The sequence below is a fragment of the Crocuta crocuta genome, unplaced genomic scaffold (assembly GCF_008692635.1).
Source record: "Crocuta crocuta isolate KB4526 unplaced genomic scaffold, BGI_CrCroc_1.0 scaffold175, whole genome shotgun sequence".
NCBI classification, from domain to species: domain Eukaryota; kingdom Metazoa; phylum Chordata; class Mammalia; order Carnivora; family Hyaenidae; genus Crocuta; species Crocuta crocuta.
The window spans coordinates 1998598-2018562 of record NW_027530988.1 but is presented as its reverse complement, the minus strand read 5'-3'; the positions used below and the strand labels follow the sequence as shown (position 1 = coordinate 2018562).

The window sequence follows — 19965 nt, the reverse complement described above, 5'->3', positions numbered from 1 at the left end:
TAGGTGGCCTCAGCCTGCACCAGAGCCACCTCCACCAAGAAGCCCCTGCCCTGCATCCTAGAGCACCTGCAACAACTTGGTAGCCAGCTATGCTGGGGCCAAACCCTCACACCAGCCCACCCAACAGTAGTAGTAGCTGGGCCTCTCCAAGAGGATGGGAGACAGTTCTGCTTACCAGCACATCTGAAGAAGCTGTGGTTGAGCTTTACAGACAGCTGTGTCAGGGGACAGCTCTACAAACCATTGAGTCTACACCAGCAGAGACCCAGCCACAAGAGAATGGTGCACATTGCCCACACAAGGAACCTCTAGGGCACCTGGTTCAGGTGACTGGGGAGTTTGTACTACTGGACCTCAGGACACCTTCTGTAAAAACTCCTTCACAACCAGGAGACAGAACTGATCTAATTAATATAAAGAAACACATAGTTTAGGCAAAATGAAAAGTCAGAAGAGTATGTTCTAAACAAAAGAATAAAACAAAACCTCAGAAAAATAACGAAACAAAAAGAGATAAGCAATCTACCAAATATAAAGGTCAAAGTCAATAAACATACTCATTGAACTCCAAAGAAGAATGAACACAGTGAAAATTTCAACAGAAACTATAAAAAAGAACCAATCAGAGCTGAAGAATACAGTGACTAAAATAAAAAGCACACTAGAGGGAATCAATAGCGATTAGGAGATGCAGAAGAATGAACTGGATATCTAGAAGACAAGATAATGGAAATCACCCAATGGGAACAGCAAAAAAATAAATAAAATACTGGGGATAGTTTAAGGAACCTCAAGGATATCAAGTGTACTAACATTGGCATCATAGGGATCCCAGAAGAAGAAAGAAAGGGGCAGAAAACCTATTTGAAGAGATAACAGGTGAAAAATTCTCTAAACTGTCAAAAGAAATAGATATCCAAGTCCAGAAAGCAGAGAGAATCTCAAAAAAGATGAACCTGAAAAGCCCCAAACTAAGACTAATTAATAAAAACGTCAACAAAGAATCTTAAAGGAAAAATTTACAACCCAGAATAGTGTATCCAGCAGTTATCAGGAGAGATAAGGAGTTTCCCAGACAAGCAAAAGCTAAAAGAATTCATCAACACCAACCAACCTTATAAGAAATGTTAAACGGAATTCTCAAAATAGAAAAGGCTATAATTAGAAATAAAATTATGAAAGAAAAATATCTCATTGGCAAAGGTAACCATATAATGAAGGTAGCAGATAACTACCTACAGAGTTAGTGTGATGGTTAAAAGACAAAAGTAATAAAGTCATCTAGACTTACAATAATCAAGGCATACACAAAATATTAAATTCTAAGATATGTCAAAAACAATGTAGAAATTTTCAAGTCATTTTTGTACCACCTACCCATTCAAAGTATCATAGAATTGTTTCACAGGCTTTCTAAATAAAAGCTTTTAAACCTTCAAAAAAAAAAAAAAAAAAAACCCAAAAAAAAAAAACCCCAAAAAAAAAAAAAACCCCAAAAACAAAAAACCCCAAAAAACAAAAAAACCCAAACCCCAAAACCAAAACTACAGAATGTGGGAAGGGGACTAAAAATGTAGTGCTTTTAGAATGCACTTGAATTTAAAGCAACCATCAACTTAAAATAGACTATTATATACACTCAATGTTACATATGAACCTCATGGTAACCACAAAGCAAATACCTACAATACACACACAAAAATAAACAGAAAGGTATACAAATATGACACTAAGGCAAGTCACCAAATCACAAGGGAAAGACAGACAGGAACAGAGAAGAACTACAAAAACAACGAGAAATCAATAAAATGGTAAGAAGTAAGGGCACCTGGCAGGCTCAGTTGGTAGTGCATGTAACTCCTGATTTCTAGGGGGCTGTGAATTTGAGCCCCACACTGGGTATAGAGATTACTTAAAAAAAAAAAATGGTAAAAAGTATATATCTTTCAATAGTTACTTTAAGGGTAAATGAACTATATGTTCCAATCAAGACACAGGATGGATGAATGATTAAAAAAAAAAAAAATGACTCGTTTATATGCTGTCCATGTAAGAGACTCACATGTGAGACAAAAGACACAGACTGAAAGTGAAGGAAAGATATTCCATGGAAATGAAAAGAAAATTGGGGTAGTAATACTTGTATCAGAAAAAACCAACTGTAACAAGAGACAAAAAAAGGGCATTACATAATGATAAAAAGGATCAATCCAAAGAGAATAGATCACTTGTAAATATTTATGCATCCAACACAGAGAACAGCTAAATACATAAAAAGAAATGTTAACAGACAAAAAGGAAGAAATTGACACTTATACAATAAAGGTAGGGGACTTTAACATCCCTTTTACATCAATGGATAGACTGTCCAGATGGAAAATCAATAAGGAAACAGTTGCTTTAAACAACACATAAAACCAGATAGACTTAATAGATATATACAAAGCATTCCATTCCCAAACAGCAGAATACAGGAGTGCCTGGCTGGCTCAACTGGAAGAGTATGTGACTCTTGATTTTCGGGTCATGAGTTCGAACCCCATGTTGGGTGCAGAGATTACTAAAAATNCCACAGCAGAATACACATTCTTTTCAATCACACATGGAACATCCTCCAGGATATATCAATGTTAGGCTACAAACCAAGTCTTAACAAACTGAAAACGAAAATCACATCAAGCCTCTTTTCTAACCACAATGCTATGACACTAAAAATCAATTACAAGAGTGCACGGCAAAGGAAACAACCCACAAAACTAATAGGCAACCAATGGAATGGGAAAAGATAGTTGCAAATGACATATCAGATAAAGGGTTAATATCCGGAATCTATAAGGAACTCACCAAACTCCACACCTGAAAAACAAACAACCCAGTGAAGAAATGGGCAGAAGATATGAACAGACACTTCTCTAAAGAGGACATCCAGATGGCCAACAGACACATGACACGATGCTCAGCATCCCTCCTCATCAGGGAAATCCAAATCAAAACCACACTGAGATACCACCTCACGCCAGTCGGAGTGGCTAAAATGAGCAAATCAGAGAACGCTAGATGCTGGCAAGGATGTGGAGAAACGGGCACCCTCCTACACTGTTGGTGGGAATGCAAACTGGTACAGCCCCTCTGGAAAACAGTGTGGAGGTTCCTCAGGAAACTAACAATAGAACTCCCCTATGACCCAGCAATAGCACTGCTAGGAATTTACCCAAGGGATACAGAAATGCTGATGCATAGGAGCACATGTACCCCAATGTTCATAGCAGCACTCTCCACAATAGCTAAAACATGGAAAGAGCCTAAGTGTCCATCAACAGATGAATGGATCAAGAAGATGTGGTTTATCTATACCATGGAATACTACATGGCAATGAGAAACAATGAAATCTGGCCATGTGTAGCAACATGGATGGACCTTGAGGGTGTTATGCTGAGCGAAATAAGTCAGGCAGAGAAGGACAAATATCATATGTTTGCACGTATAGGAGGATTAGGAGGAACTTGACGGAGGAACAAGGGGGAGAAGAAGGGCGGAAATGGTGGGGGAAAGGGAGAGAGGCAAACCATGAGAGACTCTTGAATGCTGACAAAAACTGAGGACTGATGGATGTGGGGGGGAGGGGGGATGGGCATGGAGGAGGGCACTTGTGGGGATGAGCACTGGGTGTTATGTGGAAACTAATTTGACAATAAACTATTTGTAAAAAAAAAAAAATCAATTACAAGAGGAAAAATGAAAAAACCAAACATGTGGAGGCTAAACTTACATGCTACCAATCAGTAGGTCAAGGAGGACCTTGAGATAAATGAAGATGAAAACACAATAGTCCAAAATCTACAAGATGCAGCAAAAGCAGTTGAAAAAGGGCAGCTTATAGCAGTACAGGCCTACCTTAGGAAAGAAGAAAAATCTCAAATGATCTAATTTTTTTTATACTTTTATTTTTGAGACAGAGAGAGACAGAGCATGAGCATGAGGGGCAGAGAGAGAGGGAGACACAGAATCTGAAATAGGCTCCAGGCTCTGAGCTGCCAGCACAGAGTCCGATGTGGAGCTGGAACCCACAAACCGCGAGATCATGACCTGAGCCGAAGCAGGACACTTAACCGACTGAGCCACCCAGGCGCCCCTCAAATGATCTAACCTGAGAGCTAGAAAAAGAAGAACAAAGCCCAAAGTTAGTAGAGGGAAAGAAATAATAAAGATTAGAGCAGAAACCAATGAAATAGACTAAAAAAAAGCAATAGAGAAGATTAACAAACCTAAGAGATGGTCTTTTAAAAAGATAAAATTAGGGCACCTGGGTGGCTCAGTTGTTTAAACGTCCAACTCTGGCTCAGGTTGTGATCTCGTGGTTTGTGAGTTCAAGCCACACGCCAGGCTGTGTGGACAGCTCAGAGCCTGGAGCTTGCTTCAGATTCTGTGTCTCCCTCTCTCTCTCTCTCTCTGCCCCCTGCCCCCACTCACACTCTTTTGGTATCAAGAATATAAACGTTAAGGGGCACCTGGGTGGCTTAGTCGGTTAAGTGACCGACTTTCGCTTAGGTCATGATCTCGCGGTTCGTGGGTTTGAGCCCCGCGTCAGGCTCTGTGTTGACTGCCAGCTCAGAGCCTGGAGCCTGTTTCAGTCTGTGACTCCCTCTCTCTCTGACCCTCCCCTGCTCATGCTGTCTCTCTCTCCTAGGAATAAATAAAACATTTAAAAAATATATATATAAAGGTTAAAAAAAAAAGATTAAAAAATTTGATAAAGTTTAGCCAGACTCATAGAGCAAAAAAAAGAGGGTCCAAATAAAATCAGAAATGAAACAGAAGTAACAACCCATACCACAGAAACACAGGACTGTAAGACACTACTATAAAAAAGTATATGCCAACAAATGGGACAACCTAGAAGAAACACATAAATTTCTAGAAACATAACAATCTTCCAAGACTAGATCAAGAAGAAATAGAAAATTTGGATTACTGATTACTAGTAATGCAATTGAATTGACAATCAAATTACCAACAAACAAAAGTTCCCAGATCAGACAGATTCACAAGTGAATTCTACCAAACATTAAAGAAGCATTAATACCTATCCTCGGGGCGCCTGGGTGGCTTAGTCGGTTAAGCGTCCGACTTTCACTTAGGTCATGATCTCGCGGTTCGTGGGTTCGAGCCCCGCGTCGGGCTCTGTGCTGACTGCCAGCTCAGAGGCTGGAGCCTGTTTCAGAGTCTGTCACTCCCTCTCTCTCTGACCCTCCCCTGCTCACGCTGTCTCTCTCTCTCTTAGAAATAAATAAAACATTAAAAAATTAAAAAAAAAAAACAAAAAAACCTATCCTCAAACTATTCCAAAAAACTGAAGAGGAAGAAAAGCTTTCAAACTCATTCTGTAAGGCCAGCATTACCCTGATACCAAAGACATCACAAAAAAAGAATATTACAGGCCAATATCCCCAATGAACATACATGTAAAAATCCTCAAAATATTAGTGAACCAAATTCAACAATATATTAAAAGGATCACACACCATAATCAAGTGAGATTCATTTCAGGAATGCAAGGATGATTTAATATATGCAAACCTATCAATGTTGACACACGTTAACAACTCTCAAAAAGGTAGGTATAAAGGGAATACACCTCAACATGGTAAAGGCCGCATATGACAAACCCTCAGCTAATATACTGAATAGTGAAAAGCTGAAAGCTTTTCCTCTAAGATCAGGAAGACGACAAGGATGCCCATTCTCATTGCTTTTAATTTAATATGAGGTGCATCTAAGAGATGTTGCAGTTTTGGTTCTAGACCACTGATAAAGTGAGTATCACAATAAACAATAAAGTGAGTCAAATGCATTTACTGGTTTCTCAGTGCATAGAAGTTATGTTTATACCATGCTGCAGTTTATTAAGTGCAATAGCATTATGTCTAAAAAGATAATGTACATACCTTAATTAAAAACTGCTTTATTGGAGCGTCTGAGTGGCTCAGTTGGTTAAGTGTCCAACTTCAGCTCAGGCCATGAGCTCATGGTTTGTGTGTCTGAACTCCATGTCAAGTTTGCTGCTATCAGGGCAGAGTCTACTTCGGATCCTCTGTGACCCCCCCCCCCCCCCCCCCCCTCCGCCCCNCGGATCCCTTTTACCCCCCCCCCCCCCGCCCCACTTGTATTCTCTCACTCTTAAAAATATATAAACATTTAAATAAAGGTACTTTATTACTAAAAAATGCTACCTATCATCTGAGCTTTCAGCACTGTGGCAATTTCTTAAAAAAGACAGCAGTGAAGTCTGCTGCACCAATGGACTCTTCCTTTTATGATTTCTCTGTAGCACGCGATGCTGTTTGATAGCACTGTGCCCACATTAGAACTTCTTTCAAAATTGGGAGTCAATCCTCTCAAACCCTGCCACTGTTTTATCACCAAAGTTTGTGTGATATTCCAAATCCTTTATCATTTCAACAGTCTTCACAGCGTCTGTACCAGGAGTAAATCTATTTCAAGAAACCACTTTCTTTGCTCTACCTAAGAAGCAACTCCTTATCAAGTTTTATCATGAGACTGCAGCAATTCAGTCACATCTTCAGGCTTTTAGTTCTCTTGCTATTTCTACCTTATCTGTAGTTACTTCCTCCACTAAAGTCTTGACCCCCTCAAAGTTACTCATGAGGACTGGAGTTGCAACTTTACATCAAACTCCTATTGATGTTGGTATTTTGACTTCTTCCCACAAAACATCAATGTTTTTTTATGGCATTTAGGATGGTGAATCCTTTCCAAAAGGTTATCAATTTACTTTGCCCAGCTCCATCAGAGGGATCACTATCTATGACAGCTCTAGCTTTATAAAAAGTATTTCCTAAAAATTATGACTTGAAATTACTTAAAATTACTCCTTGATCCATGGGCTGCAGAACAGATGTCACATTAGCAGGCATGAAAACATCAGTCTTGTGTATCTCCATCAGAGCTCTTAGGTGACCAGGGCCATTGTCAATGAGCAATAATATTTTGAAAGTAATCTTTTTTCTGTCTCAACAGTAGGCTTAAAATATTCAATCCATGTTGTAAACTGATGTGCGGTCCATCCAGGCTTTGTTGTTCTACTTATAGAGCACAGGCAGGGTAGATCTAGCATAATTCTTTAGGGTCTTAGAATTTTTAAAATGGGAAATGTGCACTGGCTTCAACTTAAAAAGATAAAAAATTTTTTTTAAGGTTTATTTACTTTTGAGAGAGAGAGAGAGAAGGGAAGGGGCAGAGAGAGAGAGAGGGAGACAGAGTCTGAAGCAGGGCTCAAACCACGAGATCATGACCTGAGCCAAAGTCAGACACCTAACCAAGATACCCAGACGCCCCAAAAGGCATCTTGCCTCCTCATCGGGGAATCGAACCCAGATCTCCTGCACGACAGGCAGGTATACTCAGCACTGTACTACTGAGGACAGCTCAACTTAAAGTCACCAGTTGCATTAGCTCCTAACAAGAGTCTGCCTGTCCTTTGAAGATAGGCATTGACTTCCCTCTAGCTGTGGAAGTCCTAGATGGCACCTTCTTCCAATATAAGGCTTCTCATCCATGTTGAGAATCTGTTGCTTAGTGTGGTGACTTTTGCTTTCCTCACTAAATTTCATCATTTCTAGCTTTTGATTTAAAGATAGTGAGACATGCGACTATTCTTTTCACTTGAACAATTAGAGGCCACTGTAGGGTTATTAACTTGCCTAATTCCAATATTTTGCCTCTGGGGAGGGCTGAGGAAAGGGAGAGAAATGGGGGAATGGCTGATTGGTAGAACAGTCAGAACATACACATTTATTGATTACACGGACTGTCATATATGGGTACAATTTGTGACATTCCAAAACAATTACAATGGTAACATCACAAAACAGCATATCAAATATAATAAAACAAGTTTTAAATATTGTGGAAAATTACCAAAATGTGACACAGAGACAGGAAATGAGCAAATGCTGTTGTAAAAATAGCACTGATAAGACTTGCAAAATGCAGGGCTGCCACAAACCTTCAGTATATAAAAAATGCATTACCTGCAAAGTGCAATAAAACAAGTTATGCCTCTACTGGAAGTCCTACCAAAGCAAACAAATGAGAAAAAGAAATAAAAGGCATCAGAACTGGAAAAGAAGTATAATTGTTAGTATTTGCAGATGACACATTACTATATATAGAAAACCCTAAAGACTTTATCCAAAAATGACTGGAATAAATGAATTCAATAAATCTGCAGGATACAAAATTAATACCTAGGAACAAATTTAACCAAGGAACAAATTTAACCAAGGAGGTGAAAGGCTTGGATTCTAAACTATAAGACACTGATTAAAGAAACTGAAGGCAATACAAATAATGGAAAGATATACAGTGCTCATGGATTGAATTAATACAGTTAAGATGTCCATAATACCTGGCTTCCTGTCCAAGATGGAATGTAGGAAGACCCTGCACTCACCTCCTGCATGGACACACAAAATTCACACCTATTTATAAAGCAATTCCTCCTGAATAACTGAGGGCTGATTGAACAGCTTCTGCACAATGGTAGATCACATAAAGAATGGCAAGAGAGATAGACACACACTAATGAAGGGAACATCCACACCCCAACACTGTGAACTGCAGTAGGGAGGGATAGCACTGAGGGATCATGAGAAGTTTCTTCTGCCCTGAGCATGCAAAAGAAAAAAAAAAAAAAAAAAAAAAAAAAAAAAAGGGCAGCAGAATAAAAGGGCAACTAGGGGCACTTGGCTGGCTCAGTCAGTAGAATATGCAACTCTTGATCTCAAAATCCTTGAGTTCAAGCCCCACACTGGAGGTAGATTACAATCAATCAATCAACCGGCAAATAATTACAAAGGAACTGGCTCTAGGACCCTGCTGAACAGTGGGAGAGCTGATGGAACTCTTCTCCAGCTCTGAGGGGCTGGAAAACACCACAGTTTACCTTGTCCTTCCCCCTTGATAGCACTGAGGTGGGGGGCAGAGTCTGGGTGCCATAGCTGGCCTGCTGCCTTGTGAGCCCCAGGACACTAACCTATACAAACGCTGGATACACTGGGGCACAGAAAAAATAAATGACAGAGCGGCTGCTGGGAACTCTCTTCAGGTCAGTGGGGCTTGTGAGTGCCAGTTTATGTTCCCCCTCCAACCTGATCGCACTGACAGAAGCCAGGACTGAGTACTCTAGCCAGCCTACCTCCTCAGTGAGCCCCAGGATCTTAGCCCATAACAGCCCAAGCCATCTCACCAAGGCAGCCCTTGTTTGACACATGCTGGAACATCCCTGGACAGTGCTTACTATACTTCCCATTGTCTGGCCAAGGTGCCATATGCACAAAGTAGCCCGAAACATCCCAGACCTGTACCACTTCAGCTCCAGCTGACTTCTTAGGGCATTCCTGGCGCAGAGTGCTCTGGGACATCCCAGCACATGCTTGCTTTGCCTCCATCCATCCTGCCAGGATGCCCCTTCTGTAGAGGGCCCCAAGACACCCTCCCTCCCCCATACTCAATCCGTTTTAGCTTCAGCTGTCCTGCCAGGACACCCTCTGTGTGAAGAACTTTAAGAAGACTGAGATCATATTATGCATCTTTTCTGACCACCAAAGTATGAAACTAAACCCCCAAATCCCCACAGACATGTGGGGGCTAACCAACATGCTACTAACCAACCAATGCACTCAAAGAGGATATGAAAAACACTTTGAGACAAGGGAAAATGAAAACATAATGGTTCAAAATCCTTGGAACAAAGATCTTTGGCAGCAAAAGTAGTTCTAAGAGTGAAATTTATAGTGATACAAGAAAGAAGAAAAATCTCACATAATCTAACCTTACACCTAAGTGAACCAGAAAAAGAAGAGACCAAAATTAGAAGAAGGAAATAATAAAGATCAGAGCAGAAATAAATGAAATGGAGACTGACTAAAAATGATAGAAAAGATCAATGAAATCAAGAATGGGTTCCTCGAGGGGCGCCTGGGTGGCTTAGTCGGTTAAGCGTCCGACTTTCACTTAGGTCATGATCTCGCGGTTCGTGGGTTCGAGCCCCGCGTCGGGCTCTGTGCTGACTGCCAGCCCAGAGCCTGGAGCCTGTTTCAGAGTCTGTGACTCCCTCTGTCTCTGACCCTCCCCGGTTCACGCTGTCTCTCAATCTCTCCTAGAAAAAAAAAAAAAAAACATACAAAAAAAAAGAATGGGTTCCTCGAAAAGATAAACCAAATTAATAAACCTTAATCTAGACTCATCACAAAGAGGATCCAAATAAATAAAATCAGAAATGAAAGACAATAATACCACAGAAACACACAGGATTCTATTACTATAAACAATTATATGCCAACATTATATGAGACAACCGAAAGAAACAGATAAATTCCTAGAAACATACAATCTTCCAAAACTGAATCAGGAAGAAATAGAAAATCTGAACAGACTGATTATTAGTAATGAAATTGGCAATCAAGCTCCCAATAAACAAAAGACCAAGATCAGAGAGCTTCATAGGTGAATTTTACCAAACATTTAAGAGAGTTAATACCTATCCTTTTTAAAATATTCCAAAAACAGAAAAGAAAGCTTTTCAAATTCATTCTATAAGGCCAGCATTACCCCAATACTAAAACCAAAGACACTACAAAAAAAGAAAACTACCAGGCCAGTATCCGTGATGAACACAGATGCAAAATCCTCAACAAAATATTACCAAATCACAGTCAAGAATACATTTTTTAAAAAAGCTTACTTATTCATTTATGAGAGATAGCCAGTGAGCAGGGGAGGGGCAGAGAGAGAGGGAGACAGGATCCCATGCAGGCTCTGTGCTGTCAATGCAGAGCCTGATGCAGGGCTCAAACTCACAAAATATGAGCTCATGACCTGAGCCAAAATCAGGTTGGATATTTACCCAACTGAGCCACCCAGGTACCCCAAGAACTTTTGCTTTAAGATCAGGAACATGCTGGGGTACCTGGGTGGCTCAGCTGTTGGGCAGACAACTTCGGCTCAGGACATAATCTCACGGTTCGTGGGTTAGAGCCCTGCGTCGGGCTCTGTGCTGACAGCTAGCTCAGAGCCTGGAACCTGTTTCGGATTCTGTGTCTATCTCTCTCTCTCCTCATGCTATCACTCTAAGAAATAAATTAAAAAAAAAAAAGAGAGATCAGGAACATGCCAAGTATGTCCCCTTTTGCCATGTACATTCAACACAGCACTGAAGTCCTAGACACAGCAATCAGACAAGAAAAAGAAAATTAAAGATATCTAAATCAGTAAGGAAGAAGTAAAACTGTCACTATTTGCAAATGACATGAAAATATACATAGAAAACCCTTAGGACTCCACTAAAAAAAAGATTATGAAATCTACAGAGTCACTGGAATCTCTATCAAACAAAATACCAATGACATTTTTCACAGAATTAGTGTAATTCTAAAATTTGTATAGAACCACGTAAGACCTTAAATAACCAAAACAACTGTGAAAACAAAAAATACAAGTATCCTAATCCCAGATTTTAAGATATATTACCAAGCTATAATACAGTAGGTACTGGCACAAAAATAAACACATAAACCAATGGAACACAATAGAACCCAGAAATAAACATATATATACTTACATGGTCAATTAATCTTTGACAAAGGTGGCAAAAATATACAGTGGAGAAAAGACAGCTTCTTTAATAATCAATGTTGTTAAAACTGGATAGCCACATGCAAAAGAATGAAACTGGAATCACTTTCTTACACCATATACAAAAATAAACCAAACTGGATTAAAGACTTCAATGTCAGACCTGAAGCCATAAAATTCCTAGAAGAAAATATAGGCAGTAAGCTTTTGGACATAAGCTTTAGCAATATTTTTCAGGGTATGTCTCCCTAGGCAAGAGAAATAAAAGCAAAATAAACTATTGAAACTATACCAAAACAAAAAGCTTTTGCACAGTGAATGAAACCATCAACAAAACAAAAAGGTAACCTACTGAATGGGAGAAGATACTTGCAAATGACACAATCAATAAGAGGTTAATATCCAAAATAAAGAATTCCTACAATTCAATGTCCAAAAAAACAGTACAATTTAAAAATGGGTAGAGGTGGGGCGCCTGGGTGGCTTAGTTGGTTAAGCGTCCGACTTTCGCTTAGGTTGTGATCTCGCGGTTCATGGGTTCAAGCCCCGCGTCGGGCTCTGTGCTGACTGCAAGCTCAGAGCCTGGAGCCTGTTTCGGTCTGTGACTCCCTCTCTCTCTGACCCTCCCCTGCTCACGCTGTCTCTCTCTCTCCTAGAAATAAATAAAACATTAAAAAAAAAAAAAGTAAAAATGGGTAGAGGCCCTGAATAGACATTTCTCCAAACACATGTGGATGGCCAACAGACACACGAAAACACGCTAGGGGCATCTGAGTGGCTCAGTGGGTTAGGCATCTGACTCTTGATTTCAGCTCAGGTTTCAAGGTTTGTGAGTTCAAGTCCCTTGGGCTTGCCCCTGACGGCACAGAGCCTGCTTGGAATTCTGTCTCCCTCTCTCTCTCTCTCTGCCCTTTCCCTGCTGGCTCTTTTTCTCTCCCCCTCTCATAAATAAATATTTAAAAAAATAATAATAAAAAGAGGGGCGCCTGGGTGGCTCAGTCAGTTAAGCGTAGGTCATGATCCCACGGTTCGTGGGTTCAAGACCGCGTCGGGCTCTGTGTTGACAGCTAGCTCAGAGCCTGGAGAGCCTGTTTCAGATTCTGTATCTCACTCTCTCTCTCTGACCCTCCCCTGCTCACGCTCTTGCTCTCTCTCAGAAATAAAACAAAAAAAAATTTTTTAAAAGAATTTAAAAATAAATAGAGAGAGAGAGGGAGAGAGAGGGAGGTGCCTTGGTGGTTCAGTTGATTAAGTAGCTGACTTGGTTTCAGCTCAGGTCATGATCTCATGGATTTGAGTTTGAGCCCTACACTGGGCTCTGTGTGGATGGTGTGGAGCCTGCTTGGGATTCTCTCTCTGCCTCCCCCCCCCCCCCGAAATAAACAAACATTAAAAAAAAAAAACCCAAAAAAACAAAAAAAAGAAAACATGCCAAACATCACTAATCATCAGGGAAATGCAAGTCAAAGCCAAAATGAGTTATCGATATATGTCAGAATGGCTGGAAACAAAAAGAAAGAAGTGTTGATAAGGATTTGGAGAAAAGAGAACCACTGCTGATGAGAATGCAAAACAGTACAGCCACTATGGAAAACAACATCGTAGTTCCTTAAAAAATAGAAACACCATATGATCTAATCATCCCACTGCTGGGGATTTACCCAAAGAAAATGAAAACACTACTTCAAAAATATATATACACCTGTAAGTTCATTGCAGCATTATTTACAATAGTCAAGATAAGGAAGCAACTTAACTGTCCATTGATAGGTGAATGGCTAAAGGTGTGGTGTATATACACACACCAGAGTATTATGCAGCCATAAAAAAAGGATGGGTTCTTGCCCTTTGTGACACCGATGGGGCTACAGGCTATTATGCTATGTGAAATACGTCAGACAAATACTATATATAATTTCCCTTATATGTGGAATCTAGAAAACCAAATAGACCAACAGATACAGAGAATAATCTGGCTGCCAGAGGGGAGGGGGTTAGCAGAGATGGGCAAAAATAAGAGATTAAACCATACAAACTTGGGGCACCTGGGTCACTCAGTCAGATAAGTGTCCAACTCTTTTTTTTTTTTTTAAATGTTTTATTTATTTCTAGGAGAGAGAGACAGCGTGAGCAGGAGAGGGTCAGAGAGAGCGGGCGTCACAGACTGAAACAGGCTCCAGGCTCTGAGCTGGAAGTCAGCACAGAGCCTGACGCGGGGCTCGAACCCACGAACCGCGAGATCATGACCTAAGCGAAAGTCGGACGCTTAACCGACTAAGCCACCCAGGCGCCCCTATTTTGAGAGAGAGAGGGAGAGCACAAGTTGGGGAGGGGCAGAGAGAGAGGGGGACAGAGAATCCAAAGTGGGCTCTGTACTGACAGCAGAAACCCACCAACCAGGAGATCACGCCCTGAGCAGAATTCAGATACTTAACTGACTGAGCCACCCAGGTGCCCCTAAGCACCTAGATTTTGCCTCAGGTCATGATCTCACAGCTTCTGAGTTTGAGCCCTGCAACAGGCTCTGTGCTGACAGCCCGGAGCCTGCTTGTATTTCTCATTCTCTCCCCCACTCCCCCGCTTGCTCTCAAAATAAATAAACCAAATCAATTAATTAATTAAATGTTACAAACTTTCAGGGGTGCTTGGCTGGCTCAGTTGGTAGAGCATGCGGCTCTTGATCTTGGGGTCATGAGTTCAAGCCCTAAGATCAACAGCTGCATGCTATACAGACTGAGCCAGCTAGACACTCCAGGTATTGCTTAAATAAACAAACTTAAAAAAAAAATACAAAGGTACAAACTCCCAGTTACAAATAAAGAAGACATAGGTATGCAATGTACAGCACAGGGAATATAGTTAATAACACTGTAAGAACTTTATATGGTGACATGGTGGGAACTCCATAATGTATAAATGTTGAATCTCTATGTTGTACATCTGAAGCTAATACTGTGTACCAACTACATTTCAATAAAATAAATGGAAAAAAATGTCTAACACAGAAAGGTCAAATATGAAAAGAAATACGGGCTCGGCTGATGTTACTGACAGTTAAAATGAGGTATTATTCAGATTGCTGAGTGTCAAAGAGTGGAAAGAAAGAAGTACACTGATTTCAGGACAGTCTTTTAAATAACAGCTATGAAAGGAGAAAGAACAAAGGATGAAGGGACTCTTTCCTCAAGAAATACATGGTATGCCTGAACATGTACATATTTTCAGAATAGGGCAGTAAAAAGAAGCTGAAGACACAGGGGACAGAATGACCTCTGGAGCACAGTGAAACCGAACTTACAGTCTTAGCCAACAGGAGGAAAGAAAATGTGGCATCTTCCACTTTGGCGGGNTTGGGGGGGGGGGGGGTGGTCCTTAAGTGCCTGGCCTGACCTTCTAGTCACCTAAACCAGGGCAGGTGGTTTAGGTGAATAGAATCACTGTTAACAAGGTCTCCTTAATCTAACCCATGCTCACATTCAAATATCTACACTTCGGGGCGCCTGGGTGGCTCAGTCGGTTAAGCGTCCGACTTCAGCTCAGGTCATGATCTCACGGTTCGTGGGTTCGAGCCCCACATCAGGCTCTGTGCTGACAGATAGTTCAGAGCCTGGGGCCTGCTTCGGATTCTGTGTCTCCCTCTCTCTCTCTGACCCTCCCCTGCTCATGCTGTCTGTCTCTCTCTCTCAAAAATAAATACAATATTTTTTAAAAAAGTAAAAAAAAAAAATCTACATTTCTTGAATCCCAGATGATCTAGTGATTTTATAATACCCTTTAGGAAAGATAAGTAGAGCACATCTAAGTATCAAGAACCTCTATCCCTCACCTGAATCATCTCCTTTTCTGACCCCTAAGCTTCTGCAACTACAGCTGACCTTTGAACAACAGGGGTTTGAACTGGATGGGCCCACTCATATGGGGAGTTTTTTTATAGCCCTATAAATGTATTTTCTCTACCTTATTGTAAGAATACAATATAGGTATGTATAACACACAAAATATGTATTAAATGCTTATGTAATCAGTAAAGCTTCTAACAGTAGGCTATTAGCAGTTAAGTTTTTGAGGAGTCAAAAGTTATGCATAGATTTTCAACTGTTGAGTGGGGTAGGCACCGCTAACCCCCAGGTCATTCAAGGATCAGCTGTATTCCCTCCCATCCACTTACAGAACTACTATCTTTAAAGTTCTACTTCTAAGTTCCCATTTCCTCTACCCTTGACCAGGATGTATTCCCCTTACATGCAGCAATGGCCCCCCACCAAGGTAGGCCCAGGTCAACATGCACAAATTCCAGTAAGTTCTGAATCAGTCCCACTGGGGTGTAGGACCCCAGCCCCAGTTCAGTGAAGCTCTGTTCTGCAGCAGTTTGGACTACATCCGCAGTCTCTCCAGAAGCCACCTCCGTTACTGCTGTGGGTGAGGGAGCTGCAGGAATGACGGGGGGGGCCTGAACCTGTGCAAAAGGAAGCCATGTGTAATACTCAGTAGGGGGGACATACAGAAATCACAGGTCCCCTAACATAACAACTAGCATCAAGTAAGGTTCTATTGACTTTCTATTTCTCATTCTCCCAGGTTAGTCTACAGTATACATGGAATCAAAAGCTTAAAAAGGACATTTTATTTTCTCCTCTAGGCAGGAAGAGAAGTTATTTCTTCTTTCAGTATTTCCAACTTCTGTCATTTGAGCATCACTGGCATGATTTTGCAGATACTGAAACTCATAATTTTGATTTACAATTCAGTTTTTGAGGCCAAAATGTTTACTTGGTCTCACCATCAGATATATTACTAGCCATGAAGTCCTTGATATGCAAGTCATAACTTTTTTTTTTGAATTTTGAGATTTTTTTCATTTGAAGGTAAATCTTAATGCTATTAAATTCACAAATATGCTAATTTAAGTACCCAATTCTATTTATCTAAAACACACACTGCAAACAAACAAATATCTATTCTCTCCACATGTCAGAGCCCATTCATTTCATGGTCTGGAAATGCGGAGAATAGAGAAGTCATAACTTTTCTAATACACACACACCTGGAAATATATCTCCTAAGCCATCAGCGGCTTGCCACCATTATGGCAAACAATGCCTTGTATAGCACTTAAATCTCTCCTGCTGTACTGTCAAGATTTCCCCACTGATTTGAGAATCTATCTCAGGCACAGATAACTTCCATTTTGGGGAGGTGTATGGAGTGTGGCCAAGAACTCTGTACCACATTCCCCTTCCATGTAGTTAAAATAAAAACAAATCAACCAGCAAACGCCACTCCTAACGTGGCAGGGTCTAACTGCCTCTTACCTGGGCTTCTGAGAACAAGATCACAGAGGTACTGAGGCCCCGTGGGCCAGGGGCCGCGAGGAGGACATAGTGCGGACGCTCGCAGCACCGGCCGGCTGGGAAGAGGTGCCCCTCGGTCAGCGGTTTCCGGGGCCAACGTGAGGGCCCTGCGACGCTGTGGAACTGAGAGGGTAAAAGGAGGATGGGGCCCTCTTATCGGCGCAGATGTCGCTCATCGTGCTCATTTGCCACGAAGCACCTCCACCACAGGTGAGGGCACTGCTACTCTCCGCGCGCAGATGGCTGGCCCGGCAACTTGTTGAGTCCTGGCTCTCAGGTACCGCCGACCCACCCGGGAGCAGGGAGGTCGAGGCTGAGGTTTCCGTGGCAGGGGTGACAACGGGGACCCGTGAACAACTAATTACAGGCGGCCGCTGAGGCCGCAGGGCCGGGGCCGTAACCCTCCCGCGTCCTCAGGCGAGCCGAGGTCAAGAGGGGCATGTCCCGGTGGGCAGGTGAACGCCTTCCCATGCTGTCCCTGACAAGAGCTGGCTCGGGCGACAGGGACAGGGCATTATCCGGGCGCTCAGCCCGGGGGCATCCTTACCTGACGCTGTGGCCGTAACAGGCGAAGAAGCTCCCGGCGTCCGCACATCGACGCCATCGCCATTTTGCCCGGAAGAGGACTTGCGCTCGCGTCTGCGCACTTAGTAGTTTAGCCTCGCGGGAAGAGGCCCTTTTGGAAATGGGCTTGAAGCCAAAGCTATTGCTACGATCAGGTGGTAAAGGAGACTGAAGCCTGGCGGCCATATTTGAAGTGGGGAAGAAGACGCTAAGGGTCCTATTAACAAGATCGCGCAGTATCTTCAGGAGATTGAAAGGAGATTTAAGTTAAGAGCTACGCGAGAGGTGGTCGGGTAGTGATTGCAAAGCCTGGAGTTTGGGCTGTTTTCCTCCGTCTCGTAAATCCGCGATTCCTTCCGATTTGTGGAGTTAAAAAATAGCTTCAGAACAGTCTTGGCTGTGCTTGGCGTGGATTTTTCCTGCCCAGTGATGTTCGATTTTTATTGCTAGATAATACTGTAATTACAGATGAAGTGAAATGTGAGGGTTGTCTGGGTCTGACAGAGAGGGAAGGCGGCTTATAGGAAGGAAATATTTTCTCTCCCAGTTAGAAAGACAAAGCTTCAAGAGGGGTTTCCACCTTTCGCCTTACCCTTCCTTAAGTGGGGTTGTGTGAGGGTCATCTTATGACCACGAGGGCACAAATCTAAAGATGAGAAGCTAGCATGTTGAAGATATTAGTATGGGAAGAGGGAAAAACCCTGAATACTCAATTATGTTCTTCAGGTGCTGCTTGGTGCCATATGTATCTAGACTTTGTTGTGTAAGATAATTAAATGTTTTTTGAATAACATAGTTTGGAAAGATACAGGAGCCTGATATTTGAGTCACTGCTATTTGGGGATGATTATCAATGTACTCTAAGAAATGATACAAGTAGGCAAAAAAAAAAAAATGCAACCCAGATTTAGTAATAAGTAGGGGTTATGACCTATCAATCACATATGTTAGATACTATTGTAAAGGTTAAAGGTTATTTTAAGAAATACACTTAGAGGTGATGACAAACAGAAAACTATAGGCCACTGGGGGAAAAAAATCCCAAACTGCTACTTTGGTGGCCCCAAATGAACCATCTGTCACAGTATTTGCATCTTTGTATAGCCTTGTACAGCCACTATGGAAGACAGCATGGAAGTTCCTCAAAAAATTGAGAATAGAACGACCGTAGGATCCAGCGTTTCGGTGCCTGGGAATACATCTGAAGGAAACAGAAACACTACCCCAAAGGCATATCTGCACTTTCATGATCATAGTAGCATTGGGTATAAAAGCCAAGATGTGGAAACAACCCAAATATCTGTGGAAGGATGCATGGATAAGTACATTGTGGTTAGAGGCACCTGGGTGACTCAGTTGGTTGAGTGTCCAACTTTGGCTCAGGTTATGATCTTAGGGTCTGTGGGTTCAGTCCCCACGTCAGGCTCTGTGTTGACAGCTCAGAGCCTAGATCCTCCTTCAGATTCTGTGTCTTCCCTCCCTCTCTGCCCTCTCCTGCTCCCCCACTCTGTCTCTCTCTCTTAATAATAATAAATACACATTAAAAAATTGTGGTATAAATATACAGTGGAAATTTATTCACCAAAAAAAGAAGGAAATCCTGCCATGTGTGACAACATGGGTGGACCTTGAGGGCATTATGCTAAGTGAAATAAGTCAAATAGAGAAAGACAAATACTGTATGATCTCACTTTTATGTGGAACAACAACAACAAAACACACCAAAATATCCAAAAACCAAACACATAGAAAAAGAGAACAGATTTGTGGTTACCAGAGGCAAGGGTGGGGAAGTAGGGGAATTGGATGAAGGTGGTCAAAAGGTACAGCCTCCAGCTACGAGATAAATAAGTACTGGGGACGTAATGTGCAACATGACTATAGTTAACACTGATGTATGGTGGTATATTTGGAAGTTGTTAAAAGAGTAAATCTTAGGATTTCTCACCACAAGATAAAAACCATTTTCTTTCTTTCTTTCTTTCTTTCTTTCTTTCTTTCTTTCTTTCTTTCTTTCTTCTTTCTTTCTTTTGTTCTTTCTTTCCTTCCTTCTCTCTTTTTTGTATATGAGATGATGGATGTTAACCTACTGTGGTAATTATTTTATAACATATGTAAGTCATTATGCTGTACACCTTAAACTTATACAGTGCTGTATGTCAATTATACATCAATAAACTGGAAAGAGAGTTCTCAACACACAAATTGTAACTATGCAAGGTGAAGGTTGGTTTAACTAACCTTATTGTGGTAATTGTTTTGCAATGTATATGCATATTAAATTATGACGTTGTACACTTACACAATATTATATCTCAAGTATAGCTCAATAAAGCTGGAAAAAAAGATTCTAAGGAATATATATATAAATTTTACTGGAACTGATAGGTAAAT

General features: G+C 41.4%; 1 protein-coding gene across 2 annotated transcripts in view; it reads right to left on the bottom strand.

Moving 5' to 3' along the window:
• OXA1L (OXA1L mitochondrial inner membrane insertase) overlaps positions 1-17638 on the bottom strand; it is a 21620-nt gene extending 3982 nt beyond the window's left edge. For both annotated transcript variants that reach the window (XM_077770377.1, XM_077770376.1), the window contains exons 1-3: positions 17555-17638; positions 16969-17130; positions 15899-16112 (exon numbers count right to left, since the gene is read on the bottom strand). In XM_077770377.1, the coding sequence (XP_077626503.1) occupies positions 15899-16112; positions 16969-17130; positions 17555-17617 (439 nt within the window). In that variant the 5' untranslated portion in view covers positions 17618-17638. The remainder of the gene's footprint in view (positions 1-15898; positions 16113-16968; positions 17131-17554) is intronic.
• Between the last annotated feature and the right edge of the window lie 2327 nt (positions 17639-19965).